The sequence below is a fragment of the Cygnus olor genome, chromosome 1, assembly GCF_009769625.2.
Source record: "Cygnus olor isolate bCygOlo1 chromosome 1, bCygOlo1.pri.v2, whole genome shotgun sequence".
Classification (NCBI taxonomy): Eukaryota; Metazoa; Chordata; class Aves; order Anseriformes; family Anatidae; genus Cygnus; species Cygnus olor.
In genome coordinates, this window is record NC_049169.1 from 40,564,192 (window position 1) to 40,585,254 (window position 21,063).

At 39.4% G+C, this 21,063-nt stretch overlaps 3 protein-coding genes across 8 annotated transcripts in view; 1 reads left to right on the top strand and 2 right to left on the bottom strand.

Moving 5' to 3' along the window:
- The window catches only part of CAPS2 (calcyphosine 2), a 32,472-nt gene extending 31,943 nt beyond the window's left edge, over positions 1–529 (bottom strand). For 2 of the 5 annotated variants that reach the window (XM_040553610.1, XM_040553579.1), the window contains exon 1: positions 306–528. The gene's annotated coding sequence lies outside the window, so the exon portion shown is untranslated. Of the gene's footprint in view, positions 1–77 lie in introns of all 5 variants that reach the window. The other 3 variants (XM_040553587.1, XM_040553593.1, XM_040553603.1) reach the window with 3 other exon arrangements.
- Positions 530–1,599: 1,070 nt separating this feature from the next.
- Positions 1,600–8,236, bottom strand: CCDC107 (coiled-coil domain containing 107). Its single transcript, XM_040553625.1, has 6 exons — positions 7,963–8,236; positions 6,974–7,179; positions 5,860–5,926; positions 4,537–4,627; positions 2,880–2,989; positions 1,600–2,278 (listed from the first exon to the last, which is right to left on the bottom strand). Exons 1-6 carry the CDS (start codon positions 8,126–8,128, stop codon positions 2,007–2,009), a joined length of 912 nt encoding a protein of 303 aa, XP_040409559.1. The 5' UTR covers positions 8,129–8,236; the 3' UTR covers positions 1,600–2,006.
- Positions 8,237–8,239: 3 nt separating this feature from the next.
- On the top strand, positions 8,240–18,648 carry LOC121068447 (GLIPR1-like protein 1). 2 transcript variants are annotated; one of them, XM_040553632.1, is made up of 6 exons: positions 8,240–8,543; positions 10,058–10,303; positions 13,324–13,427; positions 15,750–15,835; positions 17,678–17,704; positions 17,800–18,648. In XM_040553632.1, exons 1-6 carry the CDS (start codon positions 8,370–8,372, stop codon positions 17,952–17,954), a joined length of 792 nt encoding a protein of 263 aa, XP_040409566.1. In that variant the 5' UTR covers positions 8,240–8,369; the 3' UTR covers positions 17,955–18,648. The 2 variants fall into 2 exon arrangements, with proteins under 2 accessions (XP_040409566.1, XP_040409574.1); XM_040553640.1 differs by lacking the exon at positions 17,678–17,704.
- The last annotated feature ends 2,415 nt before the right edge of the window (positions 18,649–21,063 follow it).

Consider the following 21,063-nt stretch of genomic DNA (forward strand, 5'->3'; position numbering starts at 1 on the left):
CTTCTTAAGTTCAGTTTTTCCTTACTAATGCTTTACCAGATTCTTTTTCCAATTTACCTCTCTGTCTCAAGCCTTACCCCCCTTTCCCACATGCTTCTTTTGGCACTCCCGTTGCAGCATTAGTGTTTGTTACCCCTCGGGAAGGTGAGGCCGTGTTACCGCCCTGGCCCAGGTGCCTGCAGGCAGGCCCCGTTGGCACCCAGCCGCCCCACACCGACATTTTTTCCCGGTGCTCTCCCCAACAGGGCTGGTTTTTCCTTCCCCCCAGCCGGTTATGAACCCAAAGCCTGTCGTTTTTAAATCACCATTAACAAAGGCCGGCCCCGTTGCTACCCACTGCGGGGCTTTCAACTCCCGAGCACCCGTTACCAGGCAGGAAGCGGAGCCGAGGGGAAGGCCGGCCGGGCGCACGGCCCCTCTCCTCTCGCAGCCTGCCTCCTCCGGCCCACCTCCCGCACCCGCCCGGGCGGGGGGCGGCGGCGCTCCCGGCTCCGTGCCGGGGGTTCCCGCTGCGGGCAGGGAGCGGCCCGGCCCAGCCCGCCCCGCGCCTGCGCCCCGTTCCCGGCCCCGGCCGGCGGCGGAGCTCGGTGCCGGGCCGCCCGGCCCGGAGGGGTCCGGCCGCGGTTGTCCGCGCCTGGCTTCCAGGGGTGCTTCCGAAGTTAGGCAAAAGCTGTCGGTTATTGCAAAACTAGTAATACACTGACTACGGTAGAGATGTATTTCTGGAGGCTATTAATTTCAAACCTCCGGTCTGTTTCCAGAAGCAAAGACATGCTGCGGTTCTACACAAAAATGAACAATTCCTTCAGTTTCAGTGAGTGAAACACCAAGTGTTGGTCCCTTTCACTAAAGTGTACTTCCTCCACAGAAAGAAATCTTTATTTTCCTTTAAGAATTTAGAAAAAAAAAATGGAAAGAGTTAAGGAATTATACTATCCTACTTAAAAGCTATACACTTAAAAAACAAAACAAAACAAAAAAAACATAATTCTACAGGCAAACCTACCTCTTCAGTAATTCCTGCTGTTGAAGGGTGGCAGTTTCATAGGCACCTGTGCTAAGTGAACACAAAATGAATAGAAAATAACTAAGGTCTGGACAGAACTGACTGTAACAAAGGGAAAAAAAGAAAAAAAAAAAAAGGCTTTTCTAAACACTGACCTAAAAATGCCACTTAACGCAAAAAAATTTACACCCAAGCCCTACAGTTCTTGAATGATATGTAGTGATACATCTATTGATACTGTCTTAAGAAAAGTGTATTACAATGAATCAGAAGGCCAGATTCTACAGTGTTAAAATAAGTATGAATCAGGGACACTAGTACTAATAGGTATCAGCAATTATTAGGCAGCTGCCAAGTTTAACCACTGATGGTCGGGGAATAAACGAAGTTATCCAGTGTAATGCAGTAAGGTTTAAATTGACATACAAAACTATAAATCATTCCTGAGGAGACAGACAAATGAGAATTAGTTTAACGGTGTTTGTGTTTAAATTTCTCTCCAAATAAAGAAACTTGTCTATGAACGCATCTCTAAGACTTAACCTGTACCGGTTTTCATTCCTCCCCAGCCCCAGAAGTTTTCCACAAAGAGCTGAATTCAACAGTGCATGCTCTTTAATGAACTCAAGTCACAGTTCGTGGCACTAAGCTCACTAGTTATAAAACATTTACGAAGCACCTATTCTTTACAGTCTAAATTACAAGATATTTCAATATTTTGGTGAAGCATCAGGTATAATTACAGTGCATTATATACAGAGTACAGAAATACTTTCATAGGAAAAAATAAATAGAAAAAAATACGTAAACATCCTCAGTGAAACTTTGCTGCCATTGATGCCACTTACAGAACCATTACAGATAGGAGTACAGGCAGTTTTCACCCCTCTTATTAAAGCATATAGCAGTGCATGGAACTTCATTGGAAACAGTTTAAAGTGCATACAACATTGTGGAAAAACAAAATCATTAGCTTTTGTAAATTTTTTACATGCAGATTTCACTCATATCTATTACGTCTCCTCAATCCCATCTCTGATTCTATGACGTTTTTGTTCATCATTTCTTGGTCTTCTACCACATCTGGCTCAAACCGATGTACTTCACATTCATCATATAATTCATGCTCTTCTATTTTGTAATCATCATCAACATCCTCATGCAAATCTTCATTACTGTCATCTTCTCTGTCATCTAGTTCTTTCTCTTGAGGATGTTCCGCAAATGACTGAATGAGATCTTCAAGTTTCTCATTACAAATGTGGTTGACATCTTAAAATGTACAAAAAAATGTTTAAATTACTGGACAGGTTCCAAGTTTCAGAGGCAGTTTAGAAGCAGCATATTCATTTCTGGTTTTCTCTTTCATTTTAAAAACTCAACTAATGCAGAAATTCCCCAAATTTCTAATGAACCATTCTTAACATTGAAGATTTCTCTTGGACTCTATTCGCCTTTTGGAAGCCTCCAGAGGAAACAAAAATACAATTTACTGTTCAATGCAATCATGCAAGTATTGCCCACATCCCCAAAGGTCCCCATTTGGGAATCCCTGGACTGAAGTTAGACCAATACTAACAGACTGCTCAGGAACTCACATTCAAGAAACGTTTTAACAAAACGTGACTGCTAGCTGACCTAGTTCAATGTACTTTAGCATTTATTCTTACAAAACAAACAAACAAAAAAAACAATGCATCAAGACGTGATATCAGATATACTTCAATCAGGAAGAATGGTACACCTCAGGAATAAATTAATTCCATGCACATTTAACCAAAGATGCAGGAACTGAACATTATTACAGAAAGATCTGTTTATTCTTTTAAAATATAAACTACTTGGGTACCTATACTACTGAAAATTCAAGTACCTGTCATCTTGTTTTCTGATTTATCCAATCCACTTTCTTTCATCAGTCGTCTAATTGATTGGATCTGTGTCATTATTTCATCTTTCTGCTCGCAAGCTAAAGCATTAACACTGGAAAAGAGAGATGTCAACAGCTGAAAGATTACCTTGAAGTGAGTGCTTGATAACAATGGGTAGGATTGCAGTATTTCTTTAAGTAGATAAATGCCATACTTAACTTAGCAAACACTTTTAGGTCAATGAGAATGTCTCCCATGAAGTAGAAAGATCTTGACAGACTAGAGGGCAGGGCAATTACCAACTGTGTGAAGTTTAAAGAGAGAACGTACCATAATCTGCACCTGGGACAGGGCAATTCTGTATATATGTACAGTCCTGGGGATGAGAGGCTGAAGAGCAGCCTCGTGGAAGGGATCTGGCGGCCAGCGATAGGGCCCAAAGGAATGGCATGAAGCTGCGTCAGGGGAGGTTCAGTTTGGATGTTAGGAAAAGGGTTTTTTTTTACTGAGAGGGCTGTCGGGCACTGAGACAGGTTTCCCAAGGAAGTGGTCATGGCACCGAGCCTGCCAGAGTTCAAGCAGCATTCGGACAACGCTCTCAGACACACGGTATTGATTTTTAGGTAGCCCTGTGTGGAGCGAGGAGTTGTGCTCAAAGATCCTTGTGGGTCCCTTCCAACTCAGGATATTCCGTGATTCTGTAATCACACACACCTGCTGAGTAGTTTAGTTGCTGAATTCAAATGCTGGAGCTCCAATGGCTACTAAGGTTTAGTAATGACTACAGAAAGAAACAACCCAAGTGATTCTATTTTTAGGACAACAATGCCTAATATAGAGCTATTCGGTTCAGAGGCTTTTCTCACTTACTTTAGGCTTTGTTTGCTCTCTCTCAGCTCTCCTCCCCATGACTACTAGAAACTTCTTAAGCAAATTGGTCAGTGAATTTACTGTTTAATAGTCTCAGCACATAGTAAGTTCAGAAGAACACTTAAGGAACAATGACGAAATTCTGTATGTTTTAAACTAGGCTTCATGAAAGCTGTCAGTCTACACAGAACATACAGCATGGATACTTTTTATTTGTGGTACATGCATAAGGCCCTACCTTCTTAAGGAAAGAACATCTTCAAAAATACAAGGAGGTAATATATATTATTTATTCCCTAGTTTACTACTAAAGACTAGTTATGGTTCCCTAAAACACACGCATTCATTTATCAGGTTCCTTTCAAGAAACAGAAATAAACAGCTATACATTGATAACCACTTTCATCTTCTAATGATATTGAAGACATTCATTTTGCCACCAGAAATCTAATCCTCACAAGGCTTTTCAAACACTATTGAGCCTAAGTATTTTTCTGGTATTATTCTCCTCGGTCCACATTAAAGGTTAACTTGTTAAGCCACGGTAACTTGATCGTAAGTCTGAGCTTTTGCATTTATGTTGGTAAACAAGACAGATGTCTCTAGAAAATGCCTTAAACGGCAGAACAGGTACTACCTGTAAAAGGCTACAAACATAGTAAGCAATTAAAGACGGTTGCTAAACAACGTTCTCTACCTATAAGAAAATTTTTGAACTTTTTGTTAACATTTTGCAAAATTTCAATTTACAGACAATGATACTAACTAAAATGTTTCCAAATCACTCACCAGTTTGATAGTGGATCCAACTGAGTCAATAAAGAATTTAACATTTTCTCTGTCTGTGCTAGGTGCTGCTCCAGTTCTAAAAGCTGATGTTCTAGCCAAAAAAAAAAAAAAAAAAAAAAAAAAAAAAAGGAGGGAGGGAAGGGCAAAGGGGAACACACTATGTTAGGAAATTTATTTACAATACCAAAAGGATATTACTTTATATCAGTGGCTGGACAGGTTCAAAACACAGAAAGCTTTTTTTCTCTATAAAACTCTAGAATGTGAAAAGGAGGTTGTAGCTTTAAAAACAGAAGCTTTACAATATATGACTGAAATACTTCTCATCCAGTAATGTCTCTAGCAGTGTCTAACAGGATATGCCGGTAGAGATTGAGACTGTTACTGTCACCTTCCCAGCCTCTGATATTGTTTAGTTCCAAGACTTCCTGTGCCAACAGTAGTGCCTTCACACTTGATACCCTGTCATGAATTTGTTCACTCATACCTTGCAACAACATTCAATGCTTCGGGCACTACAGCTGAGAGGAGTAACTCTTTCTAAAATACTATTAAACTTGGAAGAAAGAAAAACACAATACGTAGGAGTGGTAAGTAAGGAGTGTAACAAACCACTGTTTAAACCAATTAGAGATCTGGCATATGGGGACACCAAATGAGGCTTACAATTGTTAAATAACTGTCTATAAAAGGGACAAAAAAAAGTATGAGAACAATATAACTTCTATGTGCCCTAACTTTTTCTCCAAAAGAAAGCCCACTTTTTGGCATGTCCAAAATAGTCTAAATCAGACAGCCAAGAGCACTCTGTATCATGAAGAGTAAGATGTTATCACTTACTTTCTTACTTTGTCACCTCTATAAACCTTTCACAGTTTTGACAGATCTCTAATTTGGCCTAGCAATACAAGTCTGTATCAAATTATCCATACAGTTCTGTTATCAATACAGTTCAATTCTAATATATTCTAGTTCAAAATCCTATTGATTTTATAGAGTATTATATCCTATTTAAACAACCTATTCTATTGAAGAAAAATTCAGCAGGTCTCAAGTGACAAAAACATCACATATTACAAGGTAGAGAACCGTACGTATTAGTGTATCTGTTTTAAAGAATACTACCATCTGGAGCTTTCAAACAAACCTAATGAGCATTTGAAATATACAGAACAACAAAGTGGGTTTTTTTTTAGGTTTTTAATAGCACTTAAGTGTAAAGACTGTTCCTGTTGAGCTAGACCACATTAATTGAAATATGTAGCTTTGTTTCAGTAGGAAATACACATCTGGTGAATGTTTCCATACTAAATGGTATCTTACCAGTTTCTTTTGCTTTGTCTTCTGTGCTTTTTTCCTTCTTAGAGAGATTTTCTTCGTGTGCCTTCATCTTCGATAAATAAAATTGTGTAAAGGCTACGTTAACTACTCTTATATTAAGAATAAAAATACATTTACAAATTCAGTGACAGTAAGTAGCAACCATAAACATTTGCACTCAATTAATGAAACTATTTCTGTTATGCCTTCTTGCAATATTAAAGTAACACTTCTGATTTCAAACAACAAAAATATAACAGACAAAAGTTATAAAGGAACTGGTTGCTTCTTCATCTCCAGTTTACAAAAATGAACTGAAGGAACCTTCTACATTACTGGATCCAATCTCCTACCATTAATTCGGAGATAAAGCCCCTTTTCTTAAACTAATAAAGCCGCTATTATAAAAATACCTACTTTTCTGTTCCACAAGCACAAGTGTATAGAGTTGTAATATACAAAGTACAATTTTTAATGATGTTAAATTTTACATACAGCCTAATTACAATGATTATTAGAACCAAACTGTTCAACCTTTATCTTCACCTTGCTAAGCAGTTGTATTCTTCTCACACAGGAGATGATATGAAACTGACTATGGACATGAAGATACTGTCTCTCCTGCTTTTCATGTTTAAGCTTGACTTTTATTTATTCCCCCCTTTCCTCCCTTAAAAGAGGGGCTGGCAGGGTGTGCGTGTCTCGGCTGCTCATTATTCTATCCAATTGCTAACCTAAGGCTATTATTCTACAGGAATCACCTCCTTCCCATACTTGAGGTCATTCTCAAGTATGAAAAAGAAATGAAACACTAATGAGACTTCAGTTACAGCCTCAGGTAACAGCACTGCTTGTATTCTTAGATTCTTATTTGAGACTGGGGGAGAAGCATAAGATTCTCATCAAGTGTCTGAAAATACTTAAGTCAGAAGCCTTGTTCATCAGGAAGAATCATGTATGCTACAATTTTACGTACGGGGTTTATGTTCAAATTCAAACCAAGCACAAAATGTCATTCAGACAGCCATATACATGAGAGCAGAATTGGGGGGGAGGGGCGGGGAGCAAGGATTACATTTCTTTCTAAATTTCAATAACTGAATGCTTTAAGGCTTACCTTTAGGAATTTGTATGCTGCAAACACTCCCACTCCAAGAGCATACAACGGCATGAGGGTGAATGCTAAGTCTCTGCCATTTCCTCTTGTCCTCTCACTCTTTATCTCTTTTTCCATTGCATTTCTCATTTGCTGAATACTCTGGTAAGTATGACCCTCAGAATTTCCTGGATTCAGGTGAACTTGATGAACTGCCTGAGGACTACCTTAAAAATTGAATTGAGAGAAAGAAGACAAAATAAAAAGTGAAATCAAAGGCGGAATTAGTTCCACAACTGAGTTTTTTCTCCCCTCTTGTGATGACCTTTGTTCTTCACTCTTCTAAATGGTGCGGTCAGCCCTACATCAAAATAAAGTTACCTACAATACTCTTTTGTACACAGAATGTAAAGTTAAGTCTAGGTAGAAAAGACTCTCAGATTAAGTTTCTATCTTCCTTTAAGATACAAGTTTTAAATAAATAAATAAATAAATAAATAGTTGAAATACACATGCTGTGTTGTTGCTTTGGTTGTTTGAGCAATAAATTCAGTGTTATGTACCTACCCCCACAGGCTGTACTTCTGCAAATCAAATATTCAGCCAGAAAAAGCTATGCAACAGCAAACAGCAGCCTGGCCCATTCAGTGCTATCTTTCCTAAAGAAAGGATCCTGGGCCCTTTTCAATACGTTACTTGACAAATTTGGTAAGACCCGGTGCTAACACGTCCCACCTGGTGTCCTAGCTGAAGTTCCAACTCAGTCAGTAACCTGTCAGAGCCACCGGCAACGCCACGCCACCTACCCACTCGCTACAGCGATACATATACCCCATATGTATATATATATTATAGTAACAGAGCGCCAGCTACATTCAGTAAATCGATGCCCTAAGACCCAAGAGCCGCCTCAAGCCGCTCCCCGCAGCACGCCCACGCCGCCCGCCATTTCGCGGCGGCTCCCTCCTGGCTCCCCCGGGCGGAGCCGGCCCGGCAGCTGCCCGCGGTACCTCCGTGCTGCGCCCGGGGATCGTGAGGGCCGGGGCCTGCCCTGGCGCCCCGCGGAGCCCTGCCGGCCCTGCCGCCGCCTCCCCCGAGCATCCTGGGGGCGGCGAGGAGCGCGCAGAGCACCAGCACCGCCGACACCACCGCCTGCTGCACCACCGACAGCGCCATGGCCGCGGCCGCGCCGCCTTCCTGACGCCGGAGGAGTTGCGATCCGCCGGCCGGCCCCACACCGCCCCCCGGCGGGCTCGGCGCGGCTTGCCGGCCCCCCGCACCGCCCCCAGGGAGCGGGAACTGTTGCGGGGCTCGGCGCGGCTCCGGAGGGATTTGGGGGGGGGGGGGGGTCCGCGAAGGTTCTGGAGAGGGCTCGGGCGCCTCGCGGGGCTCGGAGCGTTGGGGCGGCTGCGGAGCCATGGGGCTGGGGCTGTGGGCGGCGGTGCTGGCCCTGGGGCCGGTGCTGGGGGCGGCCTGGATTCAGCCCGTCTTCCCCGGCATCGCCGACAAGGCTTTCGTCAGGGACTGCGTGCGGGCCCACAACGAATACCGCCGCAGGGTCCTGCCCGCCGCCAGCAACATGCGTCACATGGTAGGGAAGGGCCCGGGGAGGCGAGGCTGGCGCTCAACCGCCGCCTCGTTTCGTTGAAGAGAAGGATTTTTAGGAAGCTGGGTTGGGGTGGGAACCGGATGGGCATCAAGCGTGAGGTCGTGGTAAGAACAGCCGAAGTGACGAGGTTGGCGTTACCCCCAAAGAGTTTCTCGTTAGGAAGAAGCAGACGGCTCTGCTGTCTGCCCAAAGCAAGAGCTCCGACTGGAGTACCCGCTGGAGGAGGTTCCTGGTGGCGAGGGAGAACCTCTGCCTCTCCTACTGAACCAAACTACGCTGGGGCAGGGTTAAACAAAACTGAAGATGCTGACAATGGGAGTGTTTGGTGTTTAGGGTAGTTCTATGCAGCAAGAAGAGGTAAATGTGGTAAACTGTGACAGCTGAAGGGTTACTATTCTGAGGAAGGCTTGGGAACAGATGCTGATGGCAAATAATATCTTTGCAGGCATGGGTGTGAAGCCAGAATGGCAGGTAGGGAGGATATAACCGTGGAGGTCAAGGGGATTGTTAAAGACACTGCGCCTGTGCTTAGTGTTCAGGAATAGGAAAACCAGAAAAAAATGATGGGGAAAAAAAAAAAAGAAATACCAGAAAAAAAAGATGAAAAAAAAAAAAAGAAAGAAGGATTTAGAAACATTGTTAGAAAAAGCAACAGGCCTTAGGGAGAAAACTGTATTGGCAACCAAGTGGAGATGAAGAGTGAACCAAAACGTATGTACAAAGCCCAGCCTAGGCATTGAAACCCAGGATCTTGTATATAAGATATAAAACTAGGTACTTTAAGGATAGAGGAAACCTGCTGAAAAACAGTCATGAGTGGAACACAAATAAAAAAGGTATTTGTTAAATAATCAGAAGTTACATTATAGACTGGTGATAGACTGCAAAGAAATAATAACTAGCAGAAAGAATTATTGACCAAACATTTATTTTATCACACTAACTTTGTAAAATGCTCTTATGTGTATGTAAAACATTACCGTAAGATAAGTAAGTATTTGTTGCTAAAGGATCTCTTAAAAATATATCAAATATTTTTACATCTGAATCTAGGGGAGGTGTCCGTTTTTTACTTTGAATTAACTTTTATGTAAATAATGGAAATCCTTAATGATCTGTTCAATAAGAAAAAATACCCCAAAAGTTTCATGCTTAATGACTAATTTCTTACTTGAAGATAAAAGTGCATTCCAAACATCTTTTTTGGTGCTAGCAAGTGCTTGTACAAAGTTAATTTTCAACAGTGTAGGGAAAAAAAATCCTAATGAAATACATTCCTATTTCTGTGCTGCCATAGGAAACATCAAAACAAAACATGGGTATATGCCTTAAACAAGCAAAAGCATTGTTTATGTAACTCCCATATATAATGTCTGTCATTGGTATATCATGATCTGTATGTGCCTACTTTATCACCTGACTGGTTTTATCTGACTGTTTTGAGATTCTCCTGTAACTTGACATTGCACAACTATTTCTACTTTAATGTTTTGCAGACCTGGGATGCAGCTTTGGCAAGGACGGCCAGGGCGTGGGCAAATAAATGCCTTTTTAAACATAACACATATTTAAGTAAGAGATATCAATGTCATCCTACTTTTGCATCTGTTGGAGAGAATATTTGGGTTGGAAGTTATCAAATATTTGATGTTCAGACTGCCATTAGAACATGGTATAACGAGAACAGATTCTACAATTTCTCAGTGCACACATGTGCTAGGTCTTGCAGTCATTACGCTCAGGTAAGAATCATTTTAAATAAAATGCTGTGAACAGTTCTTGTATAGTACCTACCAGATAAATCAGAGACTGTAACTAATACAGAATTGTGTATGGGGTTTGTAGTGACTGGCAGCTTACTGTCTTCTTTGCCAATCTCAAGCAGTGGCAATAGTGCAAGTTACCCCTACACTGGTCCACTCTCTTTTATATAAAATCCTGTAATAATAATCTATAATTCTTTCCTGTAGGATTTTCATCACTGAAAGCCTCACTACTCATTTAATTGTATCAGTACTACATGAACGCACACTTCTGAATTCTGTAAATTTGGAGTTGCTGTTAGAAGTAAACAGAGTAATTGCAGAATGCCTTTGGGAATTCTGTAACAGAAAAGTTAACAGGAGAAAATTGTATCCTTTACACATCTAGTAAGAAAGGAAGACAAAAAAAAAGAGCATCCGCAACAAAAGAGGCAATTTGCAATACATTTCTGTCAGTGGTAATTCCAACAAACTTAATTCTGTTAAGAAAATAATGCTTTTCTTTGAACACTTAATATTTTAAATGGATTTATTTATTGCTGTATTTAAAAAACAAGCATTTAAAAACAAACTAGTATAAGTTATGACCAAACATAGAATAGAATAGAATAGAATAGTTCAGTTAGAAGAGTCCTTCAAAGATCATTTAGTACAATTGCATGACCTCTTCAGGGCTAACCAAAAGTGAAAACGTTATTGAAAGCATTATTCCAAATGCCTCTGGAACATCAACAGGCATGGGGCATCAACCACCTCACTGGGAAGCCTGTTCCAGTGTTGGATCACCCTCACAGTAAAGAAGTTTTTCCTTGTCCAGTCTGAACCTCCCCTGGTGCAGCTTTGTGCCATTCCCACATGCTCTGCCATCAGTTACAAGGGAGAAGAGACTGGCACTTCCCTCCCTCCTCAGGAAGTTGTAGGGAGTTGTAATATGAGAGTTGAAATGTTTTGTTCTGCCTTCTACATTCTTCTACATCTTCTAAAGCGTGGCTAGAGAACTTGCATTTTGCTTTTTATTGGGCAGTAAATCTCTAGAAGATTACAACTAGATGATATTTCATGAAAGTATTTTTCATTGTTTCTCTGTGTCCTGGTTTCAGTTAGGACAGAGTTAATTTTCCTCCTAGTAGCTGGCAGGGTGCTATGTTTTGGATTAGAATGAGAAGAGTGCTGATAACATGCTGATGTTTTAATTGTTGTAGAGCAGTGCTTACACCAAGCCAAGGACTTTTCAGCCTCTCTCTGTCCTGCTAGCGAGCAGGCTAGGGATGCAGCAGGAGCTGGGAGGGGACAGACCCAGGACAGCTGACCCAAACTGGCCAAAGGGGTATTCCATACCATCTGACGTCATGCTGAACAATATATAGGGGTGGCTAGCCGGGGTGGGGGGCCGGCTGCTCGGGGATAGGCTGGGCATCGGTCAACGGGTGGTGAGCAATTGCATTGTGCATCACTTATTTCGTACACATTATTACTATTAATACTATTATTATTATTATTATTGTTATTCTTTTCCCTGTCTTAATAAACTGTCTTTATCTCAACTCACAGACTTCACTTTCCCGTTTCTCTCCCCCATCCCGGAGAGGGAGGGGGGAGGGTGAGCGAACGGCTGTGTGGTGTTTGACTGCCAGCCGGGCTAAACCACAACACTCTGGCACAATAAATTAGAAAAAGTGACATAAGAAGGTAGATCCTACCATTTGAAAATTTGTTGTTTGATCTTTTCCTACAGAGAATTTTGGAGGTTTTTGCACATTTTTCTTGGACTGATACTGGATTCTAAGCTTTCTTTCCCCCAGTTCAGATTGTTTGCTTCTTGCTTGTTCTACATGGTTAAGTACAAACAAAATGGTCATGCCTTTCAGGCAGGAATATGAAGGAAACTAATCACTGGAAAAAAAAAAAAGCAAATTACATGGGTAAAACACCAATGAATATGTAAAAGTACGCATTTCTTAAAAGCCAATGAGCAAAGACCCTGCATGATCCAGGGGCCACCATGGTCTTGGAAGGTTCAGACAAAAAATTGAAAACGGGTACAATTTACAAATCATAAATGGATAGGCTTTGTAGACCTGCTGAGAGAACCATGATCCAGGAATCTCAAAGCAGCGGAAAAAAATCTCAAAAGCAGCAGTGCAAAAATTAGACTGTTACACGAAGGGCCCTGGAACGCTCAGTCCGTGATCTGGGACTCAGGTAGTACCACATTAAACACTGAAGTCCTTTTCTAAGGAAGATTAGGTCTTCTTAACATAACCACTTCTAGCCGTTAACATTGACAAGATGGAACTTCAGGGGATGTTCATTTTGTCAGTCTGAGACCTGTACTCTTATGTGCTGGGGAGAAAGTGAGAATAAACCTTGCTTTCCAGAAGTGAAAACAAAGATCATCCAGATGTTCTAGGTATATAGTTAAAAGTTCTTAACTGAATTCAGTACGGTTTGATTAGTCATATGCGGGAGGTACAGGAAGAATCTCCCAAGAAAAGGCAGAGGATGCTCAAATTGGAAGCAATAGTAAACCATCTTCACTTAAGTTGGGCAGATAACACTGTTTAGTCTGAATTGTGCAGTGCTAAAGCTTTCAGACTTGTAGTTACCCTTTACTTGTAGACCATTTCTAGCACACATGAGAAGCCCTTCTTGCAGTCCCAAGTTATGAGTGCTTAAAGCTCCTATGTAAAGGAGCTGTCAGGTAGTTGCCTCTAATTTCTTTGGAACACAGGGACCGTGAAGTCAGTGATGCTTACTGAGATCGTTCTGCAGAAGATTCTGGAAACTTGCAGCATAGATCACGTAATCTTGAGGTGTGAAAATTTTAAAGTTCATCTTAAAATGCTTTCCTACCAGCATTTTTTTTTATGAGAAAACAGATCAGATGTTGCAAAATGAGGGTAATATGTACGGTCTCTTAAAACAACTTGGTATTTCCTAGATATTTGACTAGGTTAGCATCGAGTGTAGTTTTTAATTTATTTTTAAACTTTTTTTAGGTTGTTTGGGACGATTCATACAAACTAGGCTGTGCTGTTGTTTTTTGTAAGGAAGTTGCAGGAATAAGAAATGCAGCAAATTTTGTTTGCAACTATGGACCAAGGTGAGTTGCTGTTTTAAATATTGAGAAAGTGAAAGTAATTGCAATAAAAGTTCACTGAAAGTAAATTGGGATTTTCATTTACTGCTATCCTTGTAAATGCCATCAGAGAGAGTGATGGTTGTCTGATTTAGTTATCAAGAGAGCCATGACCGCTGGAACATGTGTTTGCTTGGTGTTTCTAATCTGTTAACTTTACTGATAAAGTCATTCTGTGCCAGTCTTAAGCAAATCCCAAACGCTAGCTTGTGCTCCACTTCATTGATTTTTTTTTTTTAATATGAACCAGAAGAAATGAGAAAGTTGCTGCAAGCAACTGGAATTGGAGCTGGAATTGCCTCTTGCAGTTCTGTACTCTTTTTTTTATGCAGTTTAGCTTTTTATGCTGTTTCAGCTTTTTTTTTTTTGTATCTTCAGAAATGACTTGATAGCAGCCCACTTGTTAGATCAGTTGCTTTTTCTTTTTGTGTAAATAAGAAAAATAAAATTATACTACCATTTCTTTCCCATTTAATAGCTGTAATTGTACCAAGTATTATTTAGGCATTAGAAAACACTGAAACACTTAACTCATTTTACAGTTAAATCAATACTCTGAAAAAAAATACATCCAGCCAGTACTGTTCCTAAAGCAGTAGGAGCTTGAAAACACAGAGGCAGATAGTTTAAAAAAAGTCTCATGATAATGCACATTTTATAATTGAGCATGCACATATGCAGTCTGTTTTTCATTTAAAAAAAAATTTGTAGATTGTAGACAATAACTTTTTCCTCTAGCAAACTTGGGCCACTATGCCAGAGTTCAATTAGTCTGAACTAAACATTTCATTAAGCTTTGCTCGTATCTCTTCCTGTACCTCTATCTGTACTTGTAATTGAATTGTTATTTTGAAACTTGCTGATTTATGGAGTTTTGTTATTGTTTTCTTCTTAAAATCTTAACCAAAAATGTTTCCAGTTGCTGATTCAGAATAATGGCTAACTGATATCAACAGCAGTCTGTAAAGCCTTGTCAGTTGAGTCTTTTCTAACCTGTAACAACTTGTCATGTTGATAACCTATGCTATTCTGTGGATTCTTGACAACTGATAGCTGAGCTGAGTAGCTGTCTAAAATCATAGAATCATCCAATGGTTTAAGCTGGAAGGGCCCTTAAAGACCACCCAGTTCCAACCCCTTGCTATGGGCAGGGATGCCTCCCACTAGATGAGGTTGCCCAGGGCCTCATCCAACCTGGCCTTGAACGCCTCCAGGGATGGGGCATCCACAGCTCCTCTGGGCAACCTGTTTCCATGCCTCACCACCCTCAGTGCTCAGTTACCTTCCCAGAGAACAGTTTCTTCCCTCCACCTTCTTCAGCAACGTTATACCAACTCTTACTTCAGTAGGTCTTGTATATAGATTAGCTCCTGTATATAAACATAGATGATACAGGGTACACATGAACCTTGGTGCAAGCGATCTCCTTTGATGAAAATTACTTGTCGTGTCAAGGTGAAGAGGGTGACAAAACTGATTGCAATAGACCACAGTCCTGTAAGGGATCTCAATCTGTCCGTTTGTTCCCAGGACTAGGCTATAAGCATAGCATTGCTTCATCTTTTTGAACAGACCATACAGCATAAATGGGATACTGTGCTTCTCTTCCCTGGTAGTATAGTATGGGCATCCACAATGATGATATCTGTCTTGCCAGTTTTCCCAGATAAATGTGTAAGTACCTTTTATGAGAATGTGTCATCAGTAAGTACTGCAGGCTAATCTTTGTGCTTAAACTTTCAGGTTCCACTTAGATGAAGTGCTTAAGCATGTAAGGATCCCACTATTTTCACTAAGACTGAATACTTACTGTTAGACATTCACATGCATTTTGCTGAATGAAGGTTTTGTTTCTAACGGTTATAGTTCAACAGCCCCCCCAAAAAAATATATATATATATTTATTTTTTTTTTTGAGGGGGGATGTTAAATAATTTGTTATAAGCTATTTGGGAATGTGTCAGCTTTAAAATTTTCCACTCTGAAACCCTTCTCATTTTACCTTGGTTGAAACCAAGCTCTGTTCAGAACATTCTGTTTTAAAGTCATTTATCTGCCAGAGTAAAATTTCAATAAAAAGTCTGAAAGAAAAATAATATCTTTTAAGACTCTTTTCTTCCACATGGACAGAATAATGAGAATGAAAAGAAAGATTTCAAAGTTATTCCAAGGTTTTTAATGAATTGTGAGCAACTCGTGTTCTCAGTGTATTTACTTCACCACATGATTTACTTAAAAATATATGAGGCAACCTGTCTCATAGAAACTTTTATTTTTCCTTTATAGTGGTAATTTTCCAAGAAGACCATATAAAGAAGGAGTACCATGCAGCCAATGTTCAGAAGGGGACACCTGTAGATATAAATTGTGTAGTAAGTAAAAGCAAATGTAAAATATAATATGTAAAGGAAAAAATAGAACCACTTACTTGATAAAGACTTGCAAACTGTGGTTTGCTCCTTGCTGGTGCTCTGGCAGGTCCAATTTGCAGGTAATTGTAAACAATTCCTAGGGCCATTTATATTCAGGGAACAAATACATTGTTCATGTTACTGAATTTGGGTCTCAGTGATAATGATGAAGTGTCCATTTGATTATAGACAGGTATAACTCATGATTGCAGTTAAGTGTATTACTTTGCACTGTGATACTTTGCTGACTTCATTAGTCATACCAAAGAAATCAGCATCTACATACTTTTTCAAGTAGTATTTAGCAGATACTCTTGAATAGTCTAATAGGTTTCAGAGACTGCAAAGCTACTAATCAGTTGTATTAAAACTAAAATATGGAGGTTGCAGTTGCTGAATCTGTTGTGACCATTTTGTGCAGCCATACCCAAATTACATTTGAGAATGAGTATAGCTGATGCTATACATGGGAGGGAATGGCCTCAAGTTGCACCAGGGGAGGTTTAGGTTGGAAGTTAGGAGACATTTCTTCTCAGAAAGAGTAATTAGGCATTGGAACAGGTCACCCAGGGAGGTGGTGGAGTTACCATCCCTGGGGGTGTTTAAGGAAAGGTTGGACGTGGTGCTTAGGGACATGGTTTAGTGGGTGACAGTGGTGGTAGGGGGATGGTTGAACCAGATGATCTTGGAGGTCTTTTCCAACCTTAACGATTCTGTGATTCTATGATATATGAGTATATATGCTATATATGAGTAATGAGTATAGCTGACCACTCTGTAAATGGTCACAGTAACAGCAGGAAAGTTGTTCTGCTTCTGTAATTCATGCCAGAGTTGTAATTTTTTTTTTCTCAAAAGCATGTTGTCTTTCTCACATAGTTACATATGTGTGAGAAGTAAGCACATAACTTAGTTAATTCTTCAGCTATGAAATATTTCCCCCATGGCAACGAATTGTATTTATTCCTTAAACTGGGTAATTCTGTTAACTCTTTATTGATGAGAAAACACGTTAGTGTCATGAATTGCTAAATATGCATCAAGTTTTAATAGAGTGAAACAGTAACAGACAGTAGTGTGTCTCTCTTCAGAAGGTTCCAGACCTATAGCTTCCACCTACTGGGAAGTCACAAGCTGGGAGTTTCATGTGGCTAGAGTTAGGACATACATTTTTTAAGTTTCATTCAATAACTGGGAGGAAGGCTTGTAGTTTAACAGGTAGTTATTATCTTTGCTTAGTATATGTTAGTATAGCTTTAAAAGCATTCAGCAATCCTGCAGGTCTTAATTTTTAGGTAGGAAACACATCTGAAGAACAGGTAGATGGACTATCAGGTTATACTTCATCCCAGGATTAGGCCCCACTTAGGAAACAGTCTGTCTCCTATTCTCAGTCATAAAATTGTATTTGGTAGTATGTACTAACTCATGTATATATTGCGGATATTAAAATGATAGATACATTATTTTAAGAAGCACAAAGGTGAGGGGGGCTCAAACTGAAAATAAAGGGACTGTATGGGGCTTTATTTTCATTTTTATATGGGGCTTTTTCCTATCAACGTTGTTATTACAAGCAATAATATCTTTATGGAGTATTTTAAAGTATTGCTGTTTAGGTTTTATCAAAACATTTTGGCTTTTTTTATTTTTAAGGTTTATTGGTGCAAATTCTCAGGTTTGTCAAATTCTCTTTATTGTAAATCTGATTGGTTAGTTTTAACTAACTAGTAAAGATTTAAGGAGAGAGAAATACTGGCTGTCTGGTACAACTGTTTCTTTTTTTTTTTCTCCTTTTTCCAGAAAATGCAGAACGTGATAAAATTATCTGTACGTATTACAATTTCACACTGTTGTATATATTCCTTATTTACTATAAATGTATGTATTCCCAACAAAACTTATATTTATATGTTCATTTATAGATTACTCAAGATGGCATCCCCCTTGGGAGTTCAGAATTATATGTGATGAGGCTTGTGTCACACTTATAGTTTCGAGAGCATTGTTGATGTTTCTTGTTGTTTTAATTGTTTATTTTATCAAAAAGCACTTTACAAACATGAATATGTCTACATAACTGTATTTGAAATACATACTACGTTCTGAAGATAATCTCTAATGAATTAAGCAAAAAGTCTTATTGCCATAACTTTAAAGACAGCTTTCTTTTCAAGTAATTTTGTTACTACTTTATGCTGTTTATAAAAAGATAACATGCTATAAAACTGAACATACTTGTAGGTAAGACCCATGCTGGGAAAATATTAAGCTAAAGACGGCATCTGATAAGATCCGAGGCATTGTTTTTAATTACCAAATTTACATATTCGACTGCATTTAATTACCAAATTTACATACTATATTCCCGGTATTCAAGGAGAAAATTACTTATCAGTTAAATAACTTACAATTCATCCTAAGCCAATATTTGAAGTGAAAATTGCTGAATTTAGATGCTGAGAGGAAGTACATCATATTATGTACTCAGTCCTATTTCCTAGAGTGACAGAATGTTCTGACTAAAATATATAGTGAGAAGGTTCTGTAGAAACAGTTCTTTAGAAGTCTTGATGTTTGACAAGTTAGTACAATTTGGTTTTTATTCAGTACTGTATTTATCGTTCCTCCTTCAAAATAAAATGCCAAACCTTGTGTTTCATTTGTAAATTTTTTATTTTCTTTGTTTTATCCTGTACTGTTACTTATGCATAAGGTATTTCCTGTTCTGTAAATGTTCTAAAGTTTTAATAATAAATTTTCTGGTTTTTTTTTGGAAACCTGCTTAAGTCCTTTTATACAACACAGATTTTATTCTTCTGTATCCAAGAGAGCAAGTCTTTAATTCATATGCTTTAATTTCACTTTCTCTTAAAAGCGAATTATATTTACACAAGGATCCGAAGCTGTTTTTGTTACCAGTTTAATAAAATAGATTTTCTTAATTGTATCAGTTTTATCTAATAAATGCTAAAATAACTATTAAAATCCATTATTATTGGGTAATGTTTCACCGGTATTATAAAACAGACCAAAAAAAAGTCAAATTCTGCTATTTTCTTAATGTTCAGAACTCAATCTGAACTTAAAGGAATCTTCCATGAGTTCATCTATTGGAACAAATTTATTTTATATTTCCTTTCTTTGTGTGTATGATCGACAGCTCGGATCTAAAACATTGCAGTTGATTATTTAAATCTATACTGGTGTTTTCCACTGATTGCATAAAAAATTTATTATAAAAGAGTCTCAAAGAAAATAAGCTAGACTTCTGTTGTAGATTAATTTAATCAGACGTGATAGCTATTTCTTCAGTAAGTTTTCTATTCTAAAATTACTCAAACACAGAACAGACTTTTAATATATGAGCTTTTTATTTAAAATTTGGATTACATTCTCAAATCTGGGAGTCTAATACCTAAGACCATAAATAGACAACTCCTACATACAAAATTGCACAGTATGGAAGTTCCTGAGCAGCAGCTCTTCCCATTGCTTTAGCTGAAAGTTAGGTCTCTGAAGATAAAATCCTTATTTAGATGGCTTCTTATGGTTGTAAAGCTTAATTTCAAACTTTGTAAGAAAAAGATTGCTTAGTACCTGCAATACAAAATTGTGTGCATGGATGACCTAGTTTTCTATTATACTTTGCTGCTTCGTTCTCTAATTTGCCTAATTCCCTAATGTCTTTGGGAGGAAGTCTAGGTGTGGCTGAGAAGGTAGTTCATTCCAAATCACATTTTTCTAAAAACAGCATGGAGGTGGACTGTAATGGTTTCCTGTATCCTCTGTCAGGAGATTCCTGAGTATTTTTCAGTAATATTCCAACAGTATTGTAGTGGTTCTTGAATGTACGCATTTTCATGCTACTGCCATGCACCAACTATTTCAGGTGTTATCCTAAGAAAATGGACGTACAATGGACAGCAGAAAAGCCTTATTTTTGAATCTTCTCATTTAGCACCTTGAAATTAAAAATAAAGAGATAACCAGAGATGCAGCACAGCTAGGCATACACATGTACTCTATAACAAGCTTCCTGTATCTATGTTGTTGAGATCATACAAAATCCCTCATTGTGCACAAGCCAGTGGAGCTTCAGCTCCATCAAGGAATGACAGGATCACAGAGAGGTTGAGGTTGGAAGGCACCTCTGGGGGTCACCTTGTCCACACCCTTGCTCAAGCAGGGATACCTAGGTTGCCCAGGACCATGTCCAGATGACTTTTGGTATCTCCAAGGAGGAAGACTTCACAACCGCTTTCAGCAGCCTGTGCCAATGCTCAGGCACCCTCACAAGACAAAAGTCCTTCCTGATGTTCAGGTGTAGCCTCCTGTGTTTCAATTTCTGTCCATTGCCTCTTGTCCTGTCACCGGGCATCACTGAAAACAGCCTGGCCCCATCTTCCTTTCACGCTCCCTTTAGGTGTATGTGCGTCAGTACTAGTCACTCAGGAGACCACTGTCTTCCCCAGCATTATCACTGCCTATTTGTCCTTCCTTCGGTTTTCAGCAGGGCTATCACCAAAGGGAGGAGACAGCCTTTGGTGGATGTATCACACGTCCCTTACACTTTGGTTGGAAGGAGGGAGTGAAACAGGCTGTGCTTGAAGGCCAAAGAAGATGTGCTAAAGGGCCATCTTGACTGGCAGGAGGTAGGCACCACAAGGTTAAGAACTAGCAACCTCTCGTACTTTGGTCCACATGGCATCCCCGCAGACTGTTCAGAGAGGTCAGCAAGCAGCGCGTTACAATTCTGCTCAGTTATGCTATGGGTCATAGTTGCAGTAAGCAGAACTGTACGAAGTGCCCTAACAAAAACAACAGTAAAACTGCCTGCAGTCCAACCACATGCTCATGGCCTCCCTTGTTAATTCTAAGATGGTTTATACCCTCATTATTACCAAAATAATTGCATAAATAAATAAATAAATGTTTCTATCCATTATGTTTCTGTTTATTATGTTTCTGTTCTTTTATTTCTTATGTTTCTATTCTTCTTATGTTTCTAGCCATTTTAAAATGAAAGGTGCAAAGTGAGAAAGGGGAACCTAACCATGGGATCTATTTTTTTTCAAATAATTGGGCTGTACAGCTTCCTGCCCATGCCTCACTCATTGTGCTAAATCTCACTTGAGATTTATGCAGGGACAGGCAATGTTTGTATTGTCCAGACAAATACTGTGTGG